The 20,994-nt window shown below is 37.1% G+C and overlaps 1 protein-coding gene across 4 annotated transcripts in view; it reads right to left on the reverse strand.

The window, feature by feature from the left end:
- Nucleotides 1-428: 428 nt before the first annotated feature.
- AP2A2 (adaptor related protein complex 2 subunit alpha 2) overlaps nt 429-20,994 on the reverse strand; it is a 65,059-nt gene continuing 44,493 nt past the window's right edge. For all 4 annotated transcript variants that reach the window (XM_083375119.1, XM_083375118.1, XM_083375117.1 and 1 more), the window contains 14 exons: nt 18,943-19,111; nt 16,749-16,886; nt 15,832-16,014; nt 14,052-14,149; nt 12,941-13,172; nt 11,262-11,435; nt 9,799-9,959; nt 9,011-9,093; nt 7,808-7,897; nt 6,576-6,699; nt 5,251-5,367; nt 3,333-3,402; nt 2,081-2,215; nt 429-911 (listed from right to left, as the gene is read on the reverse strand). In XM_083375119.1, the coding sequence (XP_083231245.1) occupies nt 834-911; nt 2,081-2,215; nt 3,333-3,402; nt 5,251-5,367; nt 6,576-6,699; nt 7,808-7,897; nt 9,011-9,093; nt 9,799-9,959; nt 11,262-11,435; nt 12,941-13,172; nt 14,052-14,149; nt 15,832-16,014; nt 16,749-16,886; nt 18,943-19,111 (1,852 nt within the window). In that variant the 3' untranslated portion in view covers nt 429-833. The remainder of the gene's footprint in view (nt 912-2,080; nt 2,216-3,332; nt 3,403-5,250; nt 5,368-6,575; nt 6,700-7,807; nt 7,898-9,010; nt 9,094-9,798; nt 9,960-11,261; nt 11,436-12,940; nt 13,173-14,051; nt 14,150-15,831; nt 16,015-16,748; nt 16,887-18,942; nt 19,112-20,994) is intronic.

A 20,994-nucleotide genomic window follows, 5' to 3' on the forward strand; every position in this document is an offset into this window, starting at 1 on the left:
AGAATATAGAAACATAGATTCTCTGAGAATTTTTTAGTGTAGCTCCATGTGATTTTTTTAAAAAAAAAATTACAATCCAAGTGAACAATGGATTAACCTAGAGTTCTGTAGAAATAGTGAATCTAATCATTCTGACTTTTTATTTCAGCGTTTGATATTTACTCTTTGGTAATTCATAATTTGGAGGAAATGAAAGGGTGAATTAAAGCTGTTTAAAACAAATTGGTTGAGGTAGGGGGAAATAATATCCTAATGCCTCTATGTACTGTACTCAAGGTCAATGCCCATAGCCTATTGTGAAAAAGCAACACTTGTGAGATTCATTACAACAGTCCTGGATTCCCATCACACAAAGTTAATGCATTTTGGACATTCTCAAAAGTTGATCCATCTAAGATTGACAAAGAGCCCAGCAGCAAGATGGCTACTGCAGTCTCATCAAACAGAACTTTACTGATTACTGCAACACAGGGATAGGAAAAGAAACCACAATGTTATTTCCAACTTACATTGGAATTTGGGGGGGGCACCTTTCATTTAGATAATTGTTAATCAAAGTAAGTCATCATGAAACCAACTTCTGACAAAATGCCTGAAATAGTTGAGGTGACAAACACAATGCCTCCTGGCTTCCTTGTGCCAGAAATATTTTCACATTTAGGTAACTTTACATTACATATATCTTTTATTCACATAAGAGGGACAGGTCCTTTAAGGCAGGAATGTGAATGTGATGGCAGTTATTTATGCAGACACTGGTGCACAGGACATTCCTGGAGCAGGACAAGAAAACAGGCAGAAATAAAGAATCAAAGCTGGTCTTGAGTTTAGATTCAGAACTGTTCGGACAACAATTCACATAATCTTCGTGAGACTGTTTCTTTACTTGTTCGTAGTGTTAGTCGGTACATCTGAAAAAAATAATTAAAAAATTAACTTTTATGAAGAATTTTAAAACCGTCAAAATTCCTACCTTGCTTATCAGTGTTTTCTGTAACAATTGTAGACGTTTTAGAATCATAAGGTGATGTCTAAGATTTTTTTTAAAAAAGGACTGCGGTGGAGGCCAACCTACCTAGTCTGAACTTCTGAAGAACATTTTTAGCTTAAAGAGAAAAGAAGCTATTTTTTAAATAAAAGAGTTCAATAGTAATCAATGGGATTGCATGTATTTAGAATAAAATAAAATGATCTGAGTTGTAGAATTAAGCATCATTATGAAGCTTTCTCTTTACTTATATTCTTAGAACCTCTAGGTATTCTTAGAAAATAGAAGTGACTGGCAGTTGTATGTCCAGAAAAAAATAGAAATGGGTAATATAGAGCATTGATAGAGAGGAGAAGCATTGCCTTCTGGTAAACGGGCATCACAGCCACTCTGTGGAAGTACAATACGGTACCTATAAATTGCTTCCAAAATTCCAAATACGCTCACTGACTTAAAGATGTTGCATAGCCCTGCTTTAGCAGAGAATCCCATATTAAGATTTCTTCCTCACTCAGCAATCTTTTCCTGCCTCCTCTGCTCCTACCACAAAAAATCTGACTGTTATGCAAAACCTCAAACAACATCTAAACAATGTATCATAAGTGGCCCATACATTTTGGCCGAAAACATAGTTTATTTCCTGGCAGACACAAGATAAATGGAATGGAAAGCAACCGCACAAAAGAGCAAAACAAAACCTGTGTAAAACGGTGCTCCATCCCAATGCAACTGACCTTCCTGATTAATATTATATAACACTCTGAATGTAACTTTGCAGAAACTCAATTCTCTATATAGGCTGTACAGTGAATACAAGGCAAAGCTAGTATTGGAAGACCTATAAAAAGTATGTATGCGTTGTCTTAGTTGATACCACTCAGCACGTATATTGTTAGAGCACAATCTTCAATGAAGCACAATGTCTTCATTTGGTGAACAAAAGGAGAAAGAATACTCATCACTAATGTAATAAAAAAACAGTAGATTTTCTAAAGAAAAGATTTGTGTAAAAATACTGTACACATGGGAAAAATTAAGTGTCTTCCATACGATAGAAAGTCTTGGTTTGATAATCAAATAAACATGGATTACCTCTGCCTGAAGGTTGGGTTCAAGACGCATCAAACATCCAATTTGTATTGATTTTGTGTATATTATGCCAGCACCTACAAAGTTAGCAGGGTTAGGGTCCACTTCTTCCAGCAGAGCTGTGCCAAAGCCAATGATCTATAAAAGAGGGTTTAATTTTACTTAACATATCTTCTTAAAAGCTGAATTACTTAATTTTACTTAATTGAATTGAAAGCTATTAAACAGCATGCAAATAGAGAAAGGAAGGAGGAGGACATATATAATGTATATGATAGATCAGGGATCTTCAGACTTGCCCTTTTATGACTTGTGGACTTCAACTCCCAGAATTCCTCAGCCAGCATGTCATAAAAGGGCCAAGTTTGAAGACCCCGGTGATTAGTTTGAAGACCCCGGTGATAGATTGATAAGAATGGTAAACACACACTTAAGACTCAGATACCTTCCATATTAGGGAGAATGCAGAAGTTTGGACTAAAGAAAGAAATATGGTGTTATGGCAAAATCAAATATCCAAACCAACTTTCCCAGGTAAAATAAACTAGCAAATCAATCATAAAACATTTAGCCATAAATAATGCTGACTTGGGCACTAAAGAGACAAGAATAACTGAGAATCAGCTAATAAAATATAGGGAAAGGAATGGTGCATTTCAAAGATTGTCAGAATGCACAAATAACGTGCTGTATTATTCTGAACAGCTGTTGATTAACAAAAGGCCACCAATGAAGAAATAAGCTTGCAAATTTCTTCTGTCTTTTTAAGAACTGACAGTTCATTAGCTTTATGTTTATTTTTTTAAAAGCACCTTTTTATTTTGGTAAGCACACAGAGCTTACTAACAAATTTCTGCTTCGTAATGAATAAAACAGACTCCTTTAAGAGGCAAAGGAAAAAAGATACCAAAATTTAAGAAGAACCGAAATACTTATGTTGGTAGAACAGAACAAAATTTTGGCTGTTTCTAGGTATTTATGTAAGAAACAAAGATTTCCTGCCATAGAGTTACCAAGTAATGGAGTTCCACACTGTTTTGTCCCCTAATGTCCAGACATTTATTTTAAAAAAGGATAGACATGCAACCTTTTATGTTCATAGTTTAACTTCACTATCATTATCAGGTTTTTTTAAAAAAATAATGGTAATGGCTTTATTTCCCATTATTATAAACTTTTGATGTCTCAGAAGCAATTGTGCTGGAAGGTGAAATGTAATCATCCAGGCAAGAAGAAACATAAATGTTATACCTACTTTTGCCTTTGTAATTTCAGCATCCATTGGATGGTTTGCTTTAAAGATATTCTGTACTTCTTGTTGAGGGCTATGAAGAACATCAAAAGTTGATATTAACAGCTCGTATTTATTATATTTTTGCAGCAAAATGTTTATGACAGAATGTGGACACATTTCACACAGAAGTAGCAGTGTATTACATGCATGTTTATAGCACTCTTCTAAATAACGAGCCTTAGGTTCCATTACATGATTTGCATAGGCTAACCAATGAATCAAAAACAGGCATCCTTTAGGTAGGCTGCTCTATGTGGATAGAGAGATGGAAGAAGTGTCAAAATTTTTCCAGTAATTCAGCTGATATAAAAATAAATGGATGTGTGGAAGGACTAGATTTGTTTAGTTTCTGCTATAATAATGCTTGCAATTTATTAAACAATTCTATATTTAATTTTAGCCCTCTAAAAGACAGGACTAAAAATAGTCCACAGTATATTAAACTTAGAACAATACACTGAAGCATTCTCTTCTGACAATCTATGAGTTTCCTAACTATAGATGAATATGTGAGTTCTGATATTGACATTCTGAATTTCTGCAATAACATGGCTGGTAAAGCATCTGTTTAAACATCTATTTAAATCTCTTCACCCCTTTTCTTACACTGATTCCACACAAGAGCCACATCAGAGAACATTTATGATAGGGTGGAATCCTAGAAACCAAAAAGATATTCGCTGGGTTCACATATGATGCTAATTCTTAATGTAGTTTGATTTTTTTTAGTAAGTTGTGTGAATTTATTGTGAATCACTGTGACATACCCAATCAAGTTAAAGTAAACCACAGCTTTGTACATTGTTATTTCAGGCACAGACATTATCCTAAAATGTCTCACTCAAATGTAGCAGGCTTCTTTCTGTTTGACTTATCTCTGTATCATAAATGAGTACCACAGTTTGGGGCTCATCTTCCAGGAAGAATAATGAGATTAGAAGGAATTTGGAAAGCAGTATGCCACTAGTAAGGGACATGGTGGCTCAGTGGGTTAGGACACTGAGCTTGTCGATCAGAAGGTCGGCAGTTTGGTGGTCGAATCCCGAGTGCCGCGTAGCAGAGTGAGCGCCTGTTACTAGTCCCAGCTTCTGCCAACCTAGCAGTTCGAAAGCATGTAAAAATGCAAGTAGAAAAATAGGGACCACTACAGTGGGAAGGTAACAGCATTCCGTGTGCCTTTGGCGTCTAGTCATGCCGGCCATATGGCCATGGAGACGTCCTCGGACAAGTGCTGGCTTTTTGGCTTTGAAATGGAGATAAGCACCAGCCCCTAAAGTTGGAAATGAGTAGCACGCATGTGTGGGGGAACCTTTACCTTTACCTATGCCACTAGTAGCCTGTTGGAACTCTGCGTGAGAAAAGGGAACACATGTGGCTGCAAAATGGTGGGTCTTTCTAGAGATAATGTATCAAATCATTCCCCAAATTAATGACAACTTAGGGCAAGTAGTCAAAAAATAGACTCAAAGGTGGGACTGAATTGCTTTGCAGAGAAAGAGGAAGTTGAGTTTCAAATCTGGCTCCTACAGAAACAACTCATGAATTTACAAGGGATCCTTGCTACTCTCTGAGCTTGTTTGTTTTCTTGCACATGTTTCTTTATCCAAACTAGGTAACATCATCATGTTCATCAACAACATGATGACGTTACGTAGTTTGGGTAATGAAATATCTGCAAGAAACAATCAAGCTCAGAGAGCACCAAGGATCCCTCATTTCAATCCTGAGCTACAAATATTCTCCTTCATGAATTTACATCTAAAGTAATCCCCTTTTCATTTAAGTTGGGTGGCAGTATTCACCAAAACACAAGTAACAATCTGGAGAAAGTAATATAGTATATAGTAATTAAGGAGATGCAAGATCAAAATAATTTTACTTGCTCAGTTGTTTCCATCTCTGGAAGAAGTCATTAGCAGCCATTTCTGTAGGCTGGAAAAATTTGTTCAACGTGATAGGTAGCTTCACGGAGATATTTTGTAAAGTTCCTCCATATCTGGAAATGACAACGACAATGTCATTGGAGACAATTTTGGAGAAAATCTAAACAATCTAGATGCACACACAATCCATCCAAATGCTCTTTCCTTTTTTCATGAGCTATGGCTCTTAAACCATTTGACCCAATTACACCTTTTAAAATAATATCATTACCTGTCCTCCCTAAAAAAAACAGATTATAGTTTTAAATAAGTATCTCAGTAGTAATAGTCCCAAACTGGACCCTCAACTCTCCACTTCCAAATAACAGATGGCACACAATACAAAATTTAAAATCTGCATGGTAAGCAAAGTACTTTTGATGATCCCAATCATCTCAACTGAAGGCACATTGGAAGAGGATGCTTTTCACTTGCTTATAAAAAGTGAAATTCATGTATCTCCAGGCAAGACATTTCCCACAAAACAGGAGGCCATCACGGAGAAGGACAACCATCCTGTCCATCCATGAACCATGCAAGGAGTACAGACTCTTAGCAGGCCCTGTCTAAATAATCAAACATAAACCAAATAAACCAAACAATCAGATTCTGTGCTTCCAAGGTGTCACCTGCTGGCAGATGATTTCATAGGCTATGCGCCAAGAGATGAAGGAGAATCCAAAGTGAACAGAATATTCCAGTAGTGGAAGGACATAGGTGGTAATAAATTAAGAGGGAAATGAAAGGCAGTAGATATAGATAGTGGTACCTACTTACTTTACAAATGGCAGTGTGATAAATAGCAGTCGTAAGAGGAATGTGGAGATGCCTCAAGACTATTCTTGTACAAAATAATTTCAAGCCTGCTTCCTCATGAAATAGCTCAACTAAAATTCATCAAAGAGTTTAATTTGCCCATGTACGAAGCAGAAATAAAGGATAACAACATTAATCCCTTCAAATAATTCCTGTGGCAGAACCATCACATGTTTTGTGAATAGCTGCTGCTAATATAGTTAACTTACTTTTTTTTGTTGTTTCTCTATCATTTCTTTTTTTCAAATGTTTGCTCACCCGCCACCCCCCCACCCAAAAGGAAACCCAGGATTATGCTTTATATATCTGAAGGGCACTAGCCACAAACGTTTATGCCATCATAAATAAACTAATCTTTAAGGTCACAAAACACACTCTTCTGTGTTCATGGAAATGGATTACTGCAGACAGTCCTCTAGAAGTGCATTTAAAGGGGAAACAATGTTCTTTATGTAAAGAACCGTACCTGAACTGAATGTTTAAGGCTGGTGCTTCCATGAAGTCTGATATACACTCAATATTTACAATCTGCTGTACCTGGGCACCTCCTTCCACAGTGGGATCAACAGGTTTAGTCTGCAGATTCAGACGTGATAAGTTAAGGAAACAGGGTTGTTTTCTGTTATTCTTCTGCTGGACCTTGCAAAGACTAAATCTGGTCATAAAGGTTTGGCAAGGTTAAGATGGGTAGAAGGGAAATAAATAGCTTAACTGTATGTTTGGGATCAAAGAGGTTGCTTAGGAGGTTATTAGAAGAGTTATTTCCAGAGACAGTTCAAGTTTTAAAAGAGTATATGATAAAGTCTGAATAGGATTGGTTATGGAGGGGACAAGAGGTTTATCTACCTTCCAGGTCTTTTGTCATCTCACTTACTCTATTGTCTTTAACTTAGAAATTCATGTCAAAATGCATCTGCCAGCTTTCTGCTCATCGTCTACTGACCCAAATATGTAGAGATAATTAGGAAAGGGACTCTGCGCTTAGATCTCCTTTCCTTGTCTCAAACACACATTTTGCCTATCTCTCTTATTGGTTAGATCAGACATGTCAAAGTCGTGACATCATGTGATGTCGCACGACGTCTCAGAACTTTTTCCCCATTGCCGGCAATGGGGTGGGCAGAGTTTCGTCTTGATGCGTCCAGCCCGTGGGCCGGCAGTTTGACACGCCTGGGTTAGATTGATCATTCTCAGCACTTCCACAATTTAATTTCAGTTCAGCTCTCTTTCTTTTCTGACTGCAGCTCACATTCTCATCTTCATTGCCTCTCTTTCCTTAATTATACACCCCACCTATTGACAGATTTGAGCAGCTGAATCTCTTTGCATCATGCTCTCTGCTAAATAAAAATTGTACTGACTTTCTTTTACACAAGCACAACCTCAACAATATAGTTTCTTATTGCTAATATTGCTAATTTGAAAATTTTTCTTTTCCTACATTTTTTTTTGCTTTTTATAGCCATATGTCAGGCAAACAAAGCAGTGAGAACATTGTACTTTCCTACAAGGAATCCATGAAAGTGTAGCATATACTCTTATTCTTGTGGCCTAGAATATAATATAGCTCAATTAAACTGCTCAAAAAAATAAAGGCAACAGAAGCTAAGACATCCTACTATTAAATACAGTACATTGTGTTGTTTAAGTGTTCCCTTTATTTTTTTTGAGCAGTATATGTAAGTGACAAAAGGATATTTGACTGAAGATCGTCTGAACAGATTAACGTTGGAACAAAATTTAAAAATGGTGTGGAAGTTTTATTTCCGTAAAATATGAACATACGACCTAGAAGAAAGAAGAAAATACCGTAATCATATGATCCACATTACCGATAAAGTCCACTGAAAACTTTTAAGAAATACCCATAAAAATGTATTTATATCATGCTTTCAAAGTGCCACGTGAAATTGTGAAGGGAGGTTTTGAGCAAAAAATGAATGGTTATTTGTGTTTTCAACACAAATGCTATCTATGTCAAGAGCACAACATGTGTACAATGAGATTAGCTGAGCCTAATATTTGGGAAATATTTGTATATTTGGGAAACACAGAAACCATTATAGTTTTAAAATACATGTAAACTTTAGATTACATCCATCCAGTGGCTGTTTGAAATTACAATGGTGTTGAAGAACAGGGACTTACCACCAATCCTCAAAGTTAGGGCTAGTTCAGCATCCCTATAGTCAAGTGATTGCAATTTGGGCACTTGATAATTGACTTGCCATTAAGATGGTTGCAGCATCTTGAAATCACACGATCACCATTTACCCCTTTCCTTGCTGGCTTTCCACAAGCGAAGTCAATGAGGAAGCTAGCAGAAAGTCAAAGTCACTCCTGCAAGTTGCTCCTGCTGCTTTTTCTCCAGAGGATCTCAGATTCCACAGCACCTGTCGACACTACTGCCCATACACTGTAGCGCTGACCCATCCACACGTATCTCTCGCCCACCAATCTGCTTGACTGAGATGCAGTTTCAACACTCATAAGCAAACACTTCTGGATTCCCACTTTTTCTTATGTCACAGTCATGTCAGGTCCTTGCTTAACAACCCTCAGGGACCTTGCTAAACAACAGCAATGGGATTATACTATTGCTAAGTTATGGGGTCATACAACATTGTTCTTTATGACCACATTGCTTAGCGGCAGAAATTCCAGTCCCAATTACTGTTGTTAATTGAGGACTACTATTAGTTACAGAAGCTTTCTACTCATCAAGTGACAGCATACAATTGGCATCTCTGAAAATCTTCACTTTCTAAGGGAAACACTGTTTATGGGGAACTCTTTAGGAAATAAAGAAATTATCTTTAAACTGAAAAACATTAAATGTTTTTAAACAGATCTAAGACAGCAATTATCACAATTTCAGCTCATTTTAACCTATCAACTAACCCAGGTTCTGTCGAAATTCAGATTTCAGACCAATCTGTAGTAACTGATTCTCAAACAGGACCCCATTGTTTTTGCAAACAAACCTAGAAGTAAAGAAATAGCTGCATTAGTCAAATTATATTTAAACAATCATATGCATTCTTCTAGTCTATCTTGAAATACAGATAGAGACGTACTCAGGAGTAATAGAGGACAAAAAAATATGGATAGATTACAGATTGAATTTTCACCCTAGAGGGGAAAATGTTTTCCAATTATAGAAAAATTATTCTAAGCAGAGTAGGTAATCTGATTAAAATATTTAACCTTGTTAATAACATATATATAGAAAATGTACATTTGTGGTATAAAGGACTGAATGAACACTTGCCTTAATTAGGAGCTCTATACGAGCCATGGGAAGACCTGGGGGGGGAAAAACTGGAAAAATTGGGAAAAAACCATTTTTTTCTGATTTTTTCCCTTTTTCCCCAAAGCTGTTCACAAAAAATGAAAAAAAAAAACCAAACCCAATTTTTCCAGTTTTTTTCCAGGCCTTCCCATCTCTACCCTATGCCAACAGAAGGTGCCAAGTTTACTTTAGAGCTGATCCTTTGTCTATGGCAATAATCCAGCCTACTATCTGGAGGATATAGAAATTGGCCAATCTTATTCTTGGAAAAGCGAGTCAATGATACTTACAAGTGTCAAACAGTTTTGTAACCTCATGGAAACACAGAAGAACTATATTGGGTAAAGACTGGGAGGAAAAAGAAGACAAGAAACGGAAGCGTTGATTTATCACATGCCTTGCAAAGTTGTCCTCGGAACCAGGAGCAAGTAATGCAGGATTTGCAGAAGTGTCTGAAAATACATCCACTAACAAACTACCACTTGATGCTGCAGGCACAGAATTTGTGACTGCAGCTGCACCAAGACCTAACAGGTCTGCTGAAGGAGATGGAGTAGACTGCAAAAAACAACAGAGGTATTAAATGCTTAAAAAGGACAGAGAGCCAAGATATCTTCTTTTTTTACCCTCATTGTGTTTATTAAAGATCAGGTGTTATAACACAATGTTATTCAAACCTGGCAACTTTAAGATACATGGCCTTCAACTAAGCAACTTCAGCTTGCTAGCTGGGCAGATCTGGGCATTGAAACCCATACATTCTAAAGTTGCCAAGTTTGAAAAACACTGCTTTTCCAGGTTAACTTTAAAATACATATGCCACTATTTTTTTTTAAAAAAAAAAACAACCTTAATTTAGGAGGGAGAGAGAGGGAGAGAGAGAGAGAGAGAGAGAGAGGGAGGGAGGGAGGGAGGGAGAAAGAAAGAAAGAAAGAAAGAAAGAAAGAAAGAAAGAAAGAAAGAAAGAAAGAAAGAAAGAAAGAAAGATTAAACAGAAGAACCTAGTCTGCCTCCAAAGTGAATACTCATAATAAAACCAATTTTCTGTTCAAGTTTCTCTGAAAATGTGCATGTGGAAAAGATATGAGCAGAGTTCCCAATTTCTTTCCCCACATGTCTCAATTTGGCCTCCCATATTTAGACCCTGTGAATTTGACTGAAAAGGTCCCAGGTGACCTACTCTTTGGGGGCACCTGAACCTGAGTAACTCTCCAGCTACAGAATCTGATCAAGCAGGATTTTTGAGTTCTGTGGATATTAAACTTGAGCAACAGACTCAGAGCTCCTGATGTAAAGGGAAAAGCCCAGATGCACAGCCTGTGACACACAAAATGAATGCAAACTCTAATATGGAACTAAAAGCATCCTTACAGGTGTCAGTCTGAGAAGGGTAGCTGCTGAGAGTAAAGGAAATATGGGAAAACTCTGTATCTTTGTATCCACTTGGGTTGTCATTATGTATTCTTCTATTTGTGAGTCTGTGATCAATATTATCTGTGTGCGACTTTGCATACACAAACTAAATCCTGCTCCAGAAACATTTATATTTATTAAGCAAAACATGACTTATCTTTATATAAAGCAACTAAGTCCTTAATGTATGCAAATTACCTGATTAAAAACAAATGAAAGATGCTTTCTTGGCGACAGGGTTTTTTTTTATTTTTTTTACAAATTATCTCTCAGAATATAGTTATAAAATGTTACAATAAGGTTGCGGTAATCATACATATCAAGTTAAAAGCATGTAAAGGCCAGAACAAATGTGATAGTAAAAGTCTGGAATTGCCTAAGTATTAGTGTCTACACAAGAGTGATACTCCCCCACTTTCTGAAACAGCAAAAACAGGTACAACCTACCGCTGTGCTTGCATTTACAAGGGTGGGCTCAGTGCTACCGTTGATATCCGAGCTTCTTTCCTTTTTGGTTTCCTCCAGATCAGTAACTGTATTTGGACCCTTTTTCTTCTTCAGCTTGGTTAGAATCGAGGACTCCCTCTCTGGAAATGGAGGCATTTCTTCTAGAACTGTTGCCTTGGAAAGGAATCAGGGCACATTTTGGAAATGTAAGAAACATGCTTTGACCTCTTAACAGCTTTGTCTAAGTCAGGGGTGGATCTCTTTTTTAAGTCATGAAGGCCACCCAAATGCTGACCATATTAACCACCTGTCAGGACCCACCCCAATCCACGTCTTAGGAAAACAAAAACTCTTAAGAGTCAGTTCTAGCCCAAAAGGAATTTTTCCTAGGACATGCTTGGTTGTGGAAATACAAGACAGGACTTGGTATTGTTTTACAAATTGAAACTTTATAAAGAGTTCCCGGCTCAACCCCCCTTCCCTCAACCCCATTTGGTCAGCCCCCCATCATTTGACTTCGTGTCATCCCTTTCGTGGGAAAAAAGAACTTCGAATCTTTATGGTTATTGCCTTCTTCCTCTACAGATTCAAGTGGAGACACAGGCCAGATGCCTTCTTCTCTAACCCTCCCTTTTGTTTCCCCCAGTTCAAAAGGTTTCCCTTGGTCTTTGAAATAACCTAAGGCAGGCTGAATTCACATGCGCTCCTCCTTCCTCGGGAGATGGCAGAATCCATGGGGGGGGGGGATAATGTTTTAAACATACATTTATGAATGTGATATAAATGGATTCTGACACCACCCTCTGGGTTGTACTTGGGAGAGAATGGAAGTTCACTAATTTCCCCTTTCTCAGTGATTTCCTGAAAGGCTCTTTTCACACCAAGCCCAAAGACCCATGTCTGTCAAGGGTGGAAACCAGAATGTCAGTCAGTCTGGTTTCTCTACTCAGGAATCCCTAAGGAGCTCTTGCAAGAAAATGGACATGGACAGATAGTTCAACAGCAACAAATAGAGACAAGGTAGAAGCTGGCTGGAAATGCCACGGACTTACAGCAATTCACTTAGTGACCGTTCAAAGTTACAACAGCACTGAAAAATGTGACTTATGAACATTTTTTACACTAATGACCACTGCAGCATCCCCCTGGTCATGTGATCAAAATTCAGACGCTTGGCAACTGACTCATATTTTTGACAGTTGCAGTGTCCCGGGGTCACATGATCACCTTTTGCAACCTTCTGACAAGCAAAGTTAATGGGGAAGCCAGATTCCCTTAACAACTGTGTTACTAATTTAACAACTGCAGCGACTCGCTTAAGAATTGCGGCAAGAAAGGTCATAAAAATGGGGCGAAACTCACTTAATAAATGTCTCACTTAGCCACAGACATTTTGAGCTCAATTGTGGTCGTAAGTCAAGGACTACCTGTACACCATTCACTGATTCCAAACCACTAAGAGTGGATGGAAGCTTTCTTGGATTGTCAGGGCCTACGATCTACACCTCCAAGTTCAGCCCTGGTGTCGTCACTGTGATCTGTTGAAGACAGAGATGCAACTCTCTTCAAAGCCACCACGAAGTGCAGAATCATTAAGAAATAAAAACTGAACTCTTTATTTTTGGAGTTTAGGGTTCATAACTATAAATACATGTAAGCATACATACATACATACATACCAAAATATCAGTACTAGCAATGGTACTGAGTCTCAGGTACTCAACAGCTCTCTGCTGCAGCTCAACATCAGCATTCTTTAGTTGGCTGTCACTGCGTAATACGTCCTGAACGGTAGTTTTTATCTCAGGAAATAAATTTACAAACTTGATGTAAGTAGAGAGAAGCAGTGCTCTAGTTGGGACACTGCACAGATGGAACTTGGAATGTAACAGGTTGAACTGGATGAGAGGACTTGGTGAGAGAAAGAAAACAGAGTCAGAGCTAACAAGCCTTTCACAGTGATTTGTTTGAGGGGGGGAGGGAGGGAAGGTGAAGGAGTTCAGTGTGAAAATCCTAATATTACATTTTGAAATAAAGGCATTTTTACTGATTAGATTGATTTGCTGATATAGAAGGGGCTAGTTCATGCTACTATAGAAATGTAAAAAGCTGAGGTTCAATGTTAATACCTTATTTTACTGCAACAGAGGGAGTCGGAAGTCAACGCCTTTTTTTTTCTTCCCCCCTCCTTTCCACACTTCTCTTTTTCCCCTTCCCCTATTTTGTTCCCTATTATTTGCTTTTGTATCTTCGTATTTTATGCTACAAGTGAATAAAGGTCATAATATTTAAAAAAAAAAACAGCGAAATAAAGGCATTTCTGCTGCTATTTTAAATTTTCCAATTTATTCTACTCTACCACTCAGTTCTAACGGTTTATATTGTTTTAATGTTCAAAACAGGGAGAGGCAAACCTATATTTAAATACATGTGTAGACATTTCTCTTGATTCTCACACTTTTTTAAAAATTGTCACTTTATTTTTAAAAGGTTCAATTTTTAAAAAATAGAATACTACTTCAATCAAATCTCTAAAAATGATGGATGTGCCTACTATCCCAAACATATTGCTTACCTCTGCTTTAAATGGAGAAATAATCTGAATAAAATCTGGTTACCCAGAATCATGCTGGAGAGAGTTATCCTACTTCTTAAAAGTCAGCAATGGTATACTGATTAGGGGACTGGAGTAATAGTGGGATAACTAGATCCAAATACAAATTTAGTCATATGAGGCCTGAGCTGGCTCTCAGCGTGACTATGTTACAGATGCTGTTATAATGTTTTTACCTGGATCTTGGATCCCCAGCAATCAAGTTTCCAAATTCTCCCAAGATGTAGCCACCCACTTTGACCAAGTTTTCATGGCAGGCTGGTGCTTGGAGAGCCTGTTGAAAAAGGCATTTAGAAAGCATAAAAATATTACCAATTCAGAAAGTAGGTAATAAACACCTAGTGTGGAGGGAAATCTATGACAGTATGAAAAGAAAAAAAAAATATATATGGCCTGTTATGTGCATAACCTTTTTTAGGGTCCAAATGTATAAGGAACACAATCATTATACAATCAGGAAAAAATATTTATTGGTAACCCTGTTGGATTTTTTCCCCCAAATTTGCAGAGGTTTTCTTATTTATACTTAGATCCATATTCTGCCTTTGGAATAGACTCACCCAAAAAAACCACTCTAATAACTACAGTTAATCCATAAGGCAAGATTAGGGCCAAGATCAACCAGAGAAGTCTGTTCAAGGAAACAGACTGCAAAATAAGGAAACACACTCCCTTCCCCTCCCCAATAGGTTATATGCAGTTTTATGATATTTATTAGCTATCTTCAGTCAACATTTTAAAATAATTTATCAAGTAATTTACAAGATACTTCACAGGAGAGCAACTTCATTTGGTAAACACCTTTAGAATGCTCATTTATCTTTAGTAGAAAGTTGTTTATTTTCAATAAACTCCATTCTTAAATATATCATTTCTGCACCTTTACAATTATACTAGAATCAAAAACTCCTTGCAGGCAATTAATTGAAGCTGCTAGAGGTTATGCCCAGTCCCTAACAATGAATTGGGAGGAAAAATAATTGGGGGAAAAAATAGGAATAGAAAATTGAGTTTCCTGCCAGCTTTTGAGTCTGACTATTTCTTCCAATGACCTTGGTCCCACATGTTGCTAATAAAAATGGTACTTTGTATATCACAGCTTTTGATAGAAAATGGATCATTACTTAGGCGTTAGACACATGAAAGATGACTTGTTACCTGCAATAAGAACACCTTGACTATGTTAAGAATAGCATATAACTTACTTGAAAACTCTCTCAAGCAAAGCTTTATCACATATCTTCAGGTCAAGGCTTAGTTTTAAGTATACGACTCTTCATAGCTAGCTGACCTTGACAATTATCATCTGGTTTTTGATCCTTGCCAAGCCAGAAGAATTTTGTTCTTAATACTGGATAAGTAAATCCTAGTAGAGCTTCTGTCTAAAGTCCTGGAGCCAAATTAGAGCTTTAAAACTATAATAGGCCAATATGGATGATACGAAGGAATTTAAATGAAGGAAGAGCCTTGAGAAGATGAATATCTAATATCGCATTGTCACTGCTTTTGTTCTGGTTAGTCTGATAACGCTACACATTCATAAAAGCACAATATTTTTTTTAAAAAAGGAATCACACTGCATATTTTTGTAACTAACAAATCATCAGTTATCAAATCCATTTTACCTTTTTCTATAAAGCTCTTATCCCATCTATCAAAAAATACTACTTACAGGTTACCTATTAATGCTTTATAGGTACACACTAAAATTACAGGTGGTACCATAGATACTAAAATTACAAACTATTAGAGCCAGGTAATTTAAAAAAAAAACTGCTAAAACAATGCAAGGAAGAAGAAATACAAGAAGTAAAAAAGAAAAAGATCCATTTAAAAGAGTCTTCTCCCACATAACTACTTAGCTTCTATTCATGAATTATACAACTATTTTGCTGTTATTATAAATTACAATGAGTTGTAGGTAGAAAAGACTGCCAAACAGTAACCTTTTCTTACCTCAAACACTGTCTTTGCAGCATATCCTTGAACATCATCTCTGTTAATTACTATTTGAATTACTCTGTACCAGACTTCTTCACTAACGTAGTCCCCGGCAATTCGAATCAAATTCAGTATGGTATCCACATACCAGGTGTAGTCCACTGCATATTTCTCAGCCAAAATTGCAACTTTGAGTACCTGGCAGGAAGGAAGGAAGGAAGGAAGGAAGGAAGGAAGGAAGGAAGGAAGGAAGGAAGGAAGGAAGGGAGAGAAAAAGAGAAAGAGAGAAAGAGAGAAAGAGAGAAAGAGAGAAAGAGAGAAAGAAAGAAAGAAAGAAAGAAAGAAAGAAGAAAGAAAGAAAGAAAGAAAGAAAGAAAGAAAGAAAGAAAGAAAGAAAGAAAGAAAGAAAGAAAGAAAGAAAGAATATGGGTCACCTTATTTTACCAGTTACAAAAAAAATAGCCATTTAGTACAACACAAATTAATATTTATCTTTGAACTAATAACAAAGGCCTGATACAGCGTAGTTTTACAAATATTCTAATCAAATGCAAATTTTTTTTTGACAATGAGCAGTTTGTATACATAGTTTAATGAACTGAGCAATGCTGGCAGCAGGTTTTTGTTCAGAAGAAAAATGATGCTCATTTTAATAGGGAGGAATTACTGCTATAACACTAAACTCTATGTATGACCTTTGTTAGTTACTCCCTTGAATGGTGTGCCAGAGTACCATATTTCAAGCTCCAAGTAGTAACAATAATTCCTGTTCCCAAAACCATTTCTAATTTCATTGTTATATTTTTTAAAATAAGTTTAGTTGCTATTGAAATTCTTAAGCATGATATGTAGATTGTCAAAACAAAATAAAACCTTGTAATGTTACATCCACAGCATGCAATGAAAGCTAAGATACATAATTAAAAACTTACAATTTCTTCTCTAATAGAATAATCAGCCGTTTCTAGATAATTCAGCATTTCGGCTACAATTTGTTGGGCGTTGCTTCGGTCACACATAGCATACAGAAGATCCACTGCTCTCTGTCGTACACTTACATCTCTCTCAGTCTAGAAGTAGCATCATAAATATAACATAATTTTTTGGGGGGAAAGATATGAAATAATTTTCAAACTTATAAGTATATTATAAGACTTTGAGAATATTGAGATACTGAGAATTGAATCAGAATCAATAATAGGCAATTTTGTCATTACTTCAAGAAGTCTCAAATAGTACTTGGCATAAAATGCCTATTAATGTATAGTGTCTGAAAGAACAGTTTTATTGCCAGCGGAACTAAAGTTCCATTCAGGTACTTTAAGATAAAGTAGAAGATAATTCAATGGATTAAAAATATGTATTAGGACGCTGAGCTTGTCGATCAGATGGTTGGCAGTTTGGCAGGTTGAATCCCGAGTGCCACGTAACAGTTAGCGCCTGTTACTCATCCCAGATTCTGCCAACCTAGCAGTTCGAAAGCACATAAAAATGCAAGTAGAAAAATAGGGACCACTACGGTGGGAAGGTAACAGCGTTCCGTGCGCCTTTGGCGTCTAGGCATGCCGGCCACATGACCACGGAGACGGACAAGCGCTGGCTTTTCGGCTTTGAAATAGAGATGAGCACCGGCCCCTAGAGTTGGAAACAACTAGCACGCGTGTGCAGGGGAACCTTTACCTTTATACATTGCACAGAGTCCTCAGAAACTCTTTAAAATAGGGATGAAATAAAGAACAAAAGGCCAGTATCTTTTCTTATCCAAAAATCTTTCTTGAACTGATTAGAAAGTATCCAGGATTAAATGAGAGACACCAACCTAGTAATAGGGCCAGGTCTATATAATATACTTGCTTAGACAGTAGCAATAGCAAAGAAGAGAAAGCTGTATGTCTTACTGCCTGTTCAGTATCCTCCAAGCTAAATGGTATTTTCAGGTGCAGCAAAGGACAATATTCCATCTTTAGTTCTGAAGACAGATTCAAAATGGGCCATCTGGCCATTTGTACAAGGTATAGGAGAGACTTTTCTTTTCTCTCTTTTTTTTCCTTTTTGCCTCAAGCCACAGAATACCAAGGGTCAAACCAATACCAGCGAAAGAAGGGACAAGAAACAGGAATCGATGCACGGCAGAAAATGGAAGATGAAAGAATTGAGTGTACAAATTATTCTCAATTTCATTCCCTGTGGAATGAATGTCCTGTACCTAAATTATTGCCTATCTGTGGTTAGGTTCAGCCCTAGCTTTAATCATGCAGGCGTCGCACATTTTCAGAAAGCAGGGAACTCCCGCACTATAAATTTTGACTTCTCTTCCTTTCTCCAGAATTGCTTTTATCTTTTCCCCCTCTTTTCTGCGTCTTCATTGGTAAAGAGTGCTCTTCTTAGGACCACCAACGTACATTATTCTACTTGCTAAATTTTTATATAACGCTGAGCTTGTCAATCAGAAGGTCGGCAGTTTGGCGGGTTGAATCCCGAGTGCCGTGTAGCAGAGTGAGCGCCTGTTACTCACCCCAGCTTCTGCCAACCTAGCAGTTTGAAAGCACGTAAAAATGCAAGTAGAAAAATAGGGACCGCTATGGTGGGAAGGTAACAGCGTTCTGTGTGCCTTTGGTGTCTAGTCATGCCGGCCACTTGACCACGGAGACGTCCTCAGACAAGCGCTGGCTCTTCGGCTTTGAAACGGAGATGAGCACCGGCCCCTAGAGTCGGAAACGACTAGCACGCATGTGCGGGGGAACCTTTACCTTTACCTTACAGAATGGGAGCTACAGTTCAAGCATGGCCTAACTAGAAAAACTTGAACCTTATCGTGGGTTATAAAATGTTTTAAAGAAGTTCCAAGGGGATAAAAAACATAGCCTGAAATAGCTGAATAAAAATTTGGAGATAACTAGCTAGAAAAACCAATAAAATGCGTATCAGAATTAATTTTGGTGCTAGGTTTAATGTGTCTAGTAGTGTTATCATTTTAATATAATTTTTATGCTGTTTTAACTTTTGATTGGGAGTTGCCCAGAGCTGATAAAATAGGCAGGTCTATAAATGATTTAAACAAATAAAATAAAATTCAATTAAACGGAAGAATCAGGATTGTAGACAATATAGGGAACCAAATGTTACCTTCAATGCATTGATCACTGTTTCTATGTGTGTTTTCACAGCCTCATGTGAAAATTCAGAGCTGGCAAGTGTGCACATGCTTTCCAATGCTAAGTAACGAAGATTAGTTTCCCGGTGTTGCAAAAATTGGCCTAGCTGATTACAGGCACGAACAAGCAGGTTTGGTTCACTAGGCAGAAGAGAGAATGTAAAGAGATAACAAACTGTAACGATCAGTAGCACAAGTTGTACTACAGAGCATTAATGAGAACATTATAAGGTACCTTCCCTACCATTAAAAGTCTAGCTAATATCTTCTGAATGTTAGCAATAATAGTAAGTACCATTCCATTTTAAAGCAGGAAGTTTTATCTGTATCATTTTCACACAGCATTTCATAAGGATTGGGAGTGTGCATTTTGGGGTAATACAATTAAGTATAATCCTGATGTAGTAACGATGGCGCGCACACACGCACACGCACACACACACACAGAGTTTCAAGAATAAGAACGACTACAAGTTATATTAGAACAAAGAAGAAAGAACATGAAAAAGAAATAGAAAAAGCTAAAAGTGTAGTAAAAAAGAAAATAGAAGTAGAAAAAACAAGAAAGATAAAAGGCATAAAGAAGTATTTTCTGATATTCTTCACGAGCGTTATTAAATATAATTATATTTTAACTTCTCTCAAGTTACGTCATGACTCTCTTCTTTCTATATATCACAGGGGTTCCCAACCAGGGGTGCTTGCACCTCCTGGCAGTGCGAGATGATATTCCAGAGGGTTTCGAAAACTTGGGTTTTCAAAATTATAGTGTTTATGCATAATTCGTTGCCGTTATTTCAAACTTTTGTAATGGGTGCGAGAATGTATCAGAAGCGTTCTATGGGTGCGGGGTATAGAAAAGTTTGGGAGCCACTGCTCTATCGTGTCTAAAGATCAAAACGCTAAATCACAAGCTCATTTTTTTATTTTTATACAAAACACCATAAGGTTTTTCCAGTCGCCAATAAATGTAGATGTTGTCTTGTTTCTGTTGACATATTTACTTTCCATGCTATTTCATCAAAATTAAAAGTTTTGGTGATACGGATGACCTCATCAGCAATAATTATTGGCATAGAGAGAGTGTTATTCTACTTCCAGAGTGATCTGTCTTGGATTCAGGAAGTAACATCTGACATTCCTATGTGACTTTACAATGCTACTAACACATGGGAATTATCCATGGGTGAGCAGCATCGGCCATAATTTAAGAATTAGGAGAAAATAATATCATGCAATTGCCAGGCAAGTATGTACAGATGGTCCTTGCTCTTCATAAAGATTCAATTCCATTCTACAACTATGGAAACCAAGGCCTTGGGTAAAAGGATCTTTAAAGATGTACTTTACACATGCACAAAAGCCCATCTGCCGTTTTGCATGTTTATATAGTAACAAAAAACAAGTTAAAACCTGTAGCTACAGAAAAATCTTTATCAGCTATGGTTTCTCCTTAGCAACCACAGAAACACAAAACCTTGGATCATAAAATTAGGACCAAGAGCTACTTGTATTGTTTGCATCAATCTTACCCAAAGAAACCAATTTAACAGAGTCTTGTGATTTTTTTTCATAAGATTACATTTGTTCTTATTATTCTATCCCAGCATCATCAAAGTATCCTCTATTTTGGGACTGTTTTTAATAAATGAAAATACATTGATAATAAATGAAGCAAAAAGACAACGATTGACCAAGTTCAAAAATACGTGTCCTCTCAAGGGAAAGTGTATGAATTCAAGATTGACTGAGGAAAACTAGGATTGAGATGTACTATGGATACAGTCACTTGTGAAGACATGTGGCTGAGACTCATTTTCAAGTCATTCTTTTAGGTAGAATTCTGAAATGGAATACAATCTCAATAGGAAAAAAAATATCTTTCATATCTCCCATATAGGCTGCTCCTGATTCACACAACATGCTAAACAAACAGTGTTACAGTTTAGGATTGTGGGTGAACTCGGAAATAAATCCAGACTGAGGTTAAGGCAGAGACCATATGAAACCATAGCTGGCACGTG

This window comes from Vipera ursinii, assembly GCF_947247035.1.
Source record: "Vipera ursinii genome assembly, chromosome: 1".
NCBI lineage: Eukaryota > Metazoa > Chordata > Lepidosauria > Squamata > Viperidae > Vipera > Vipera ursinii.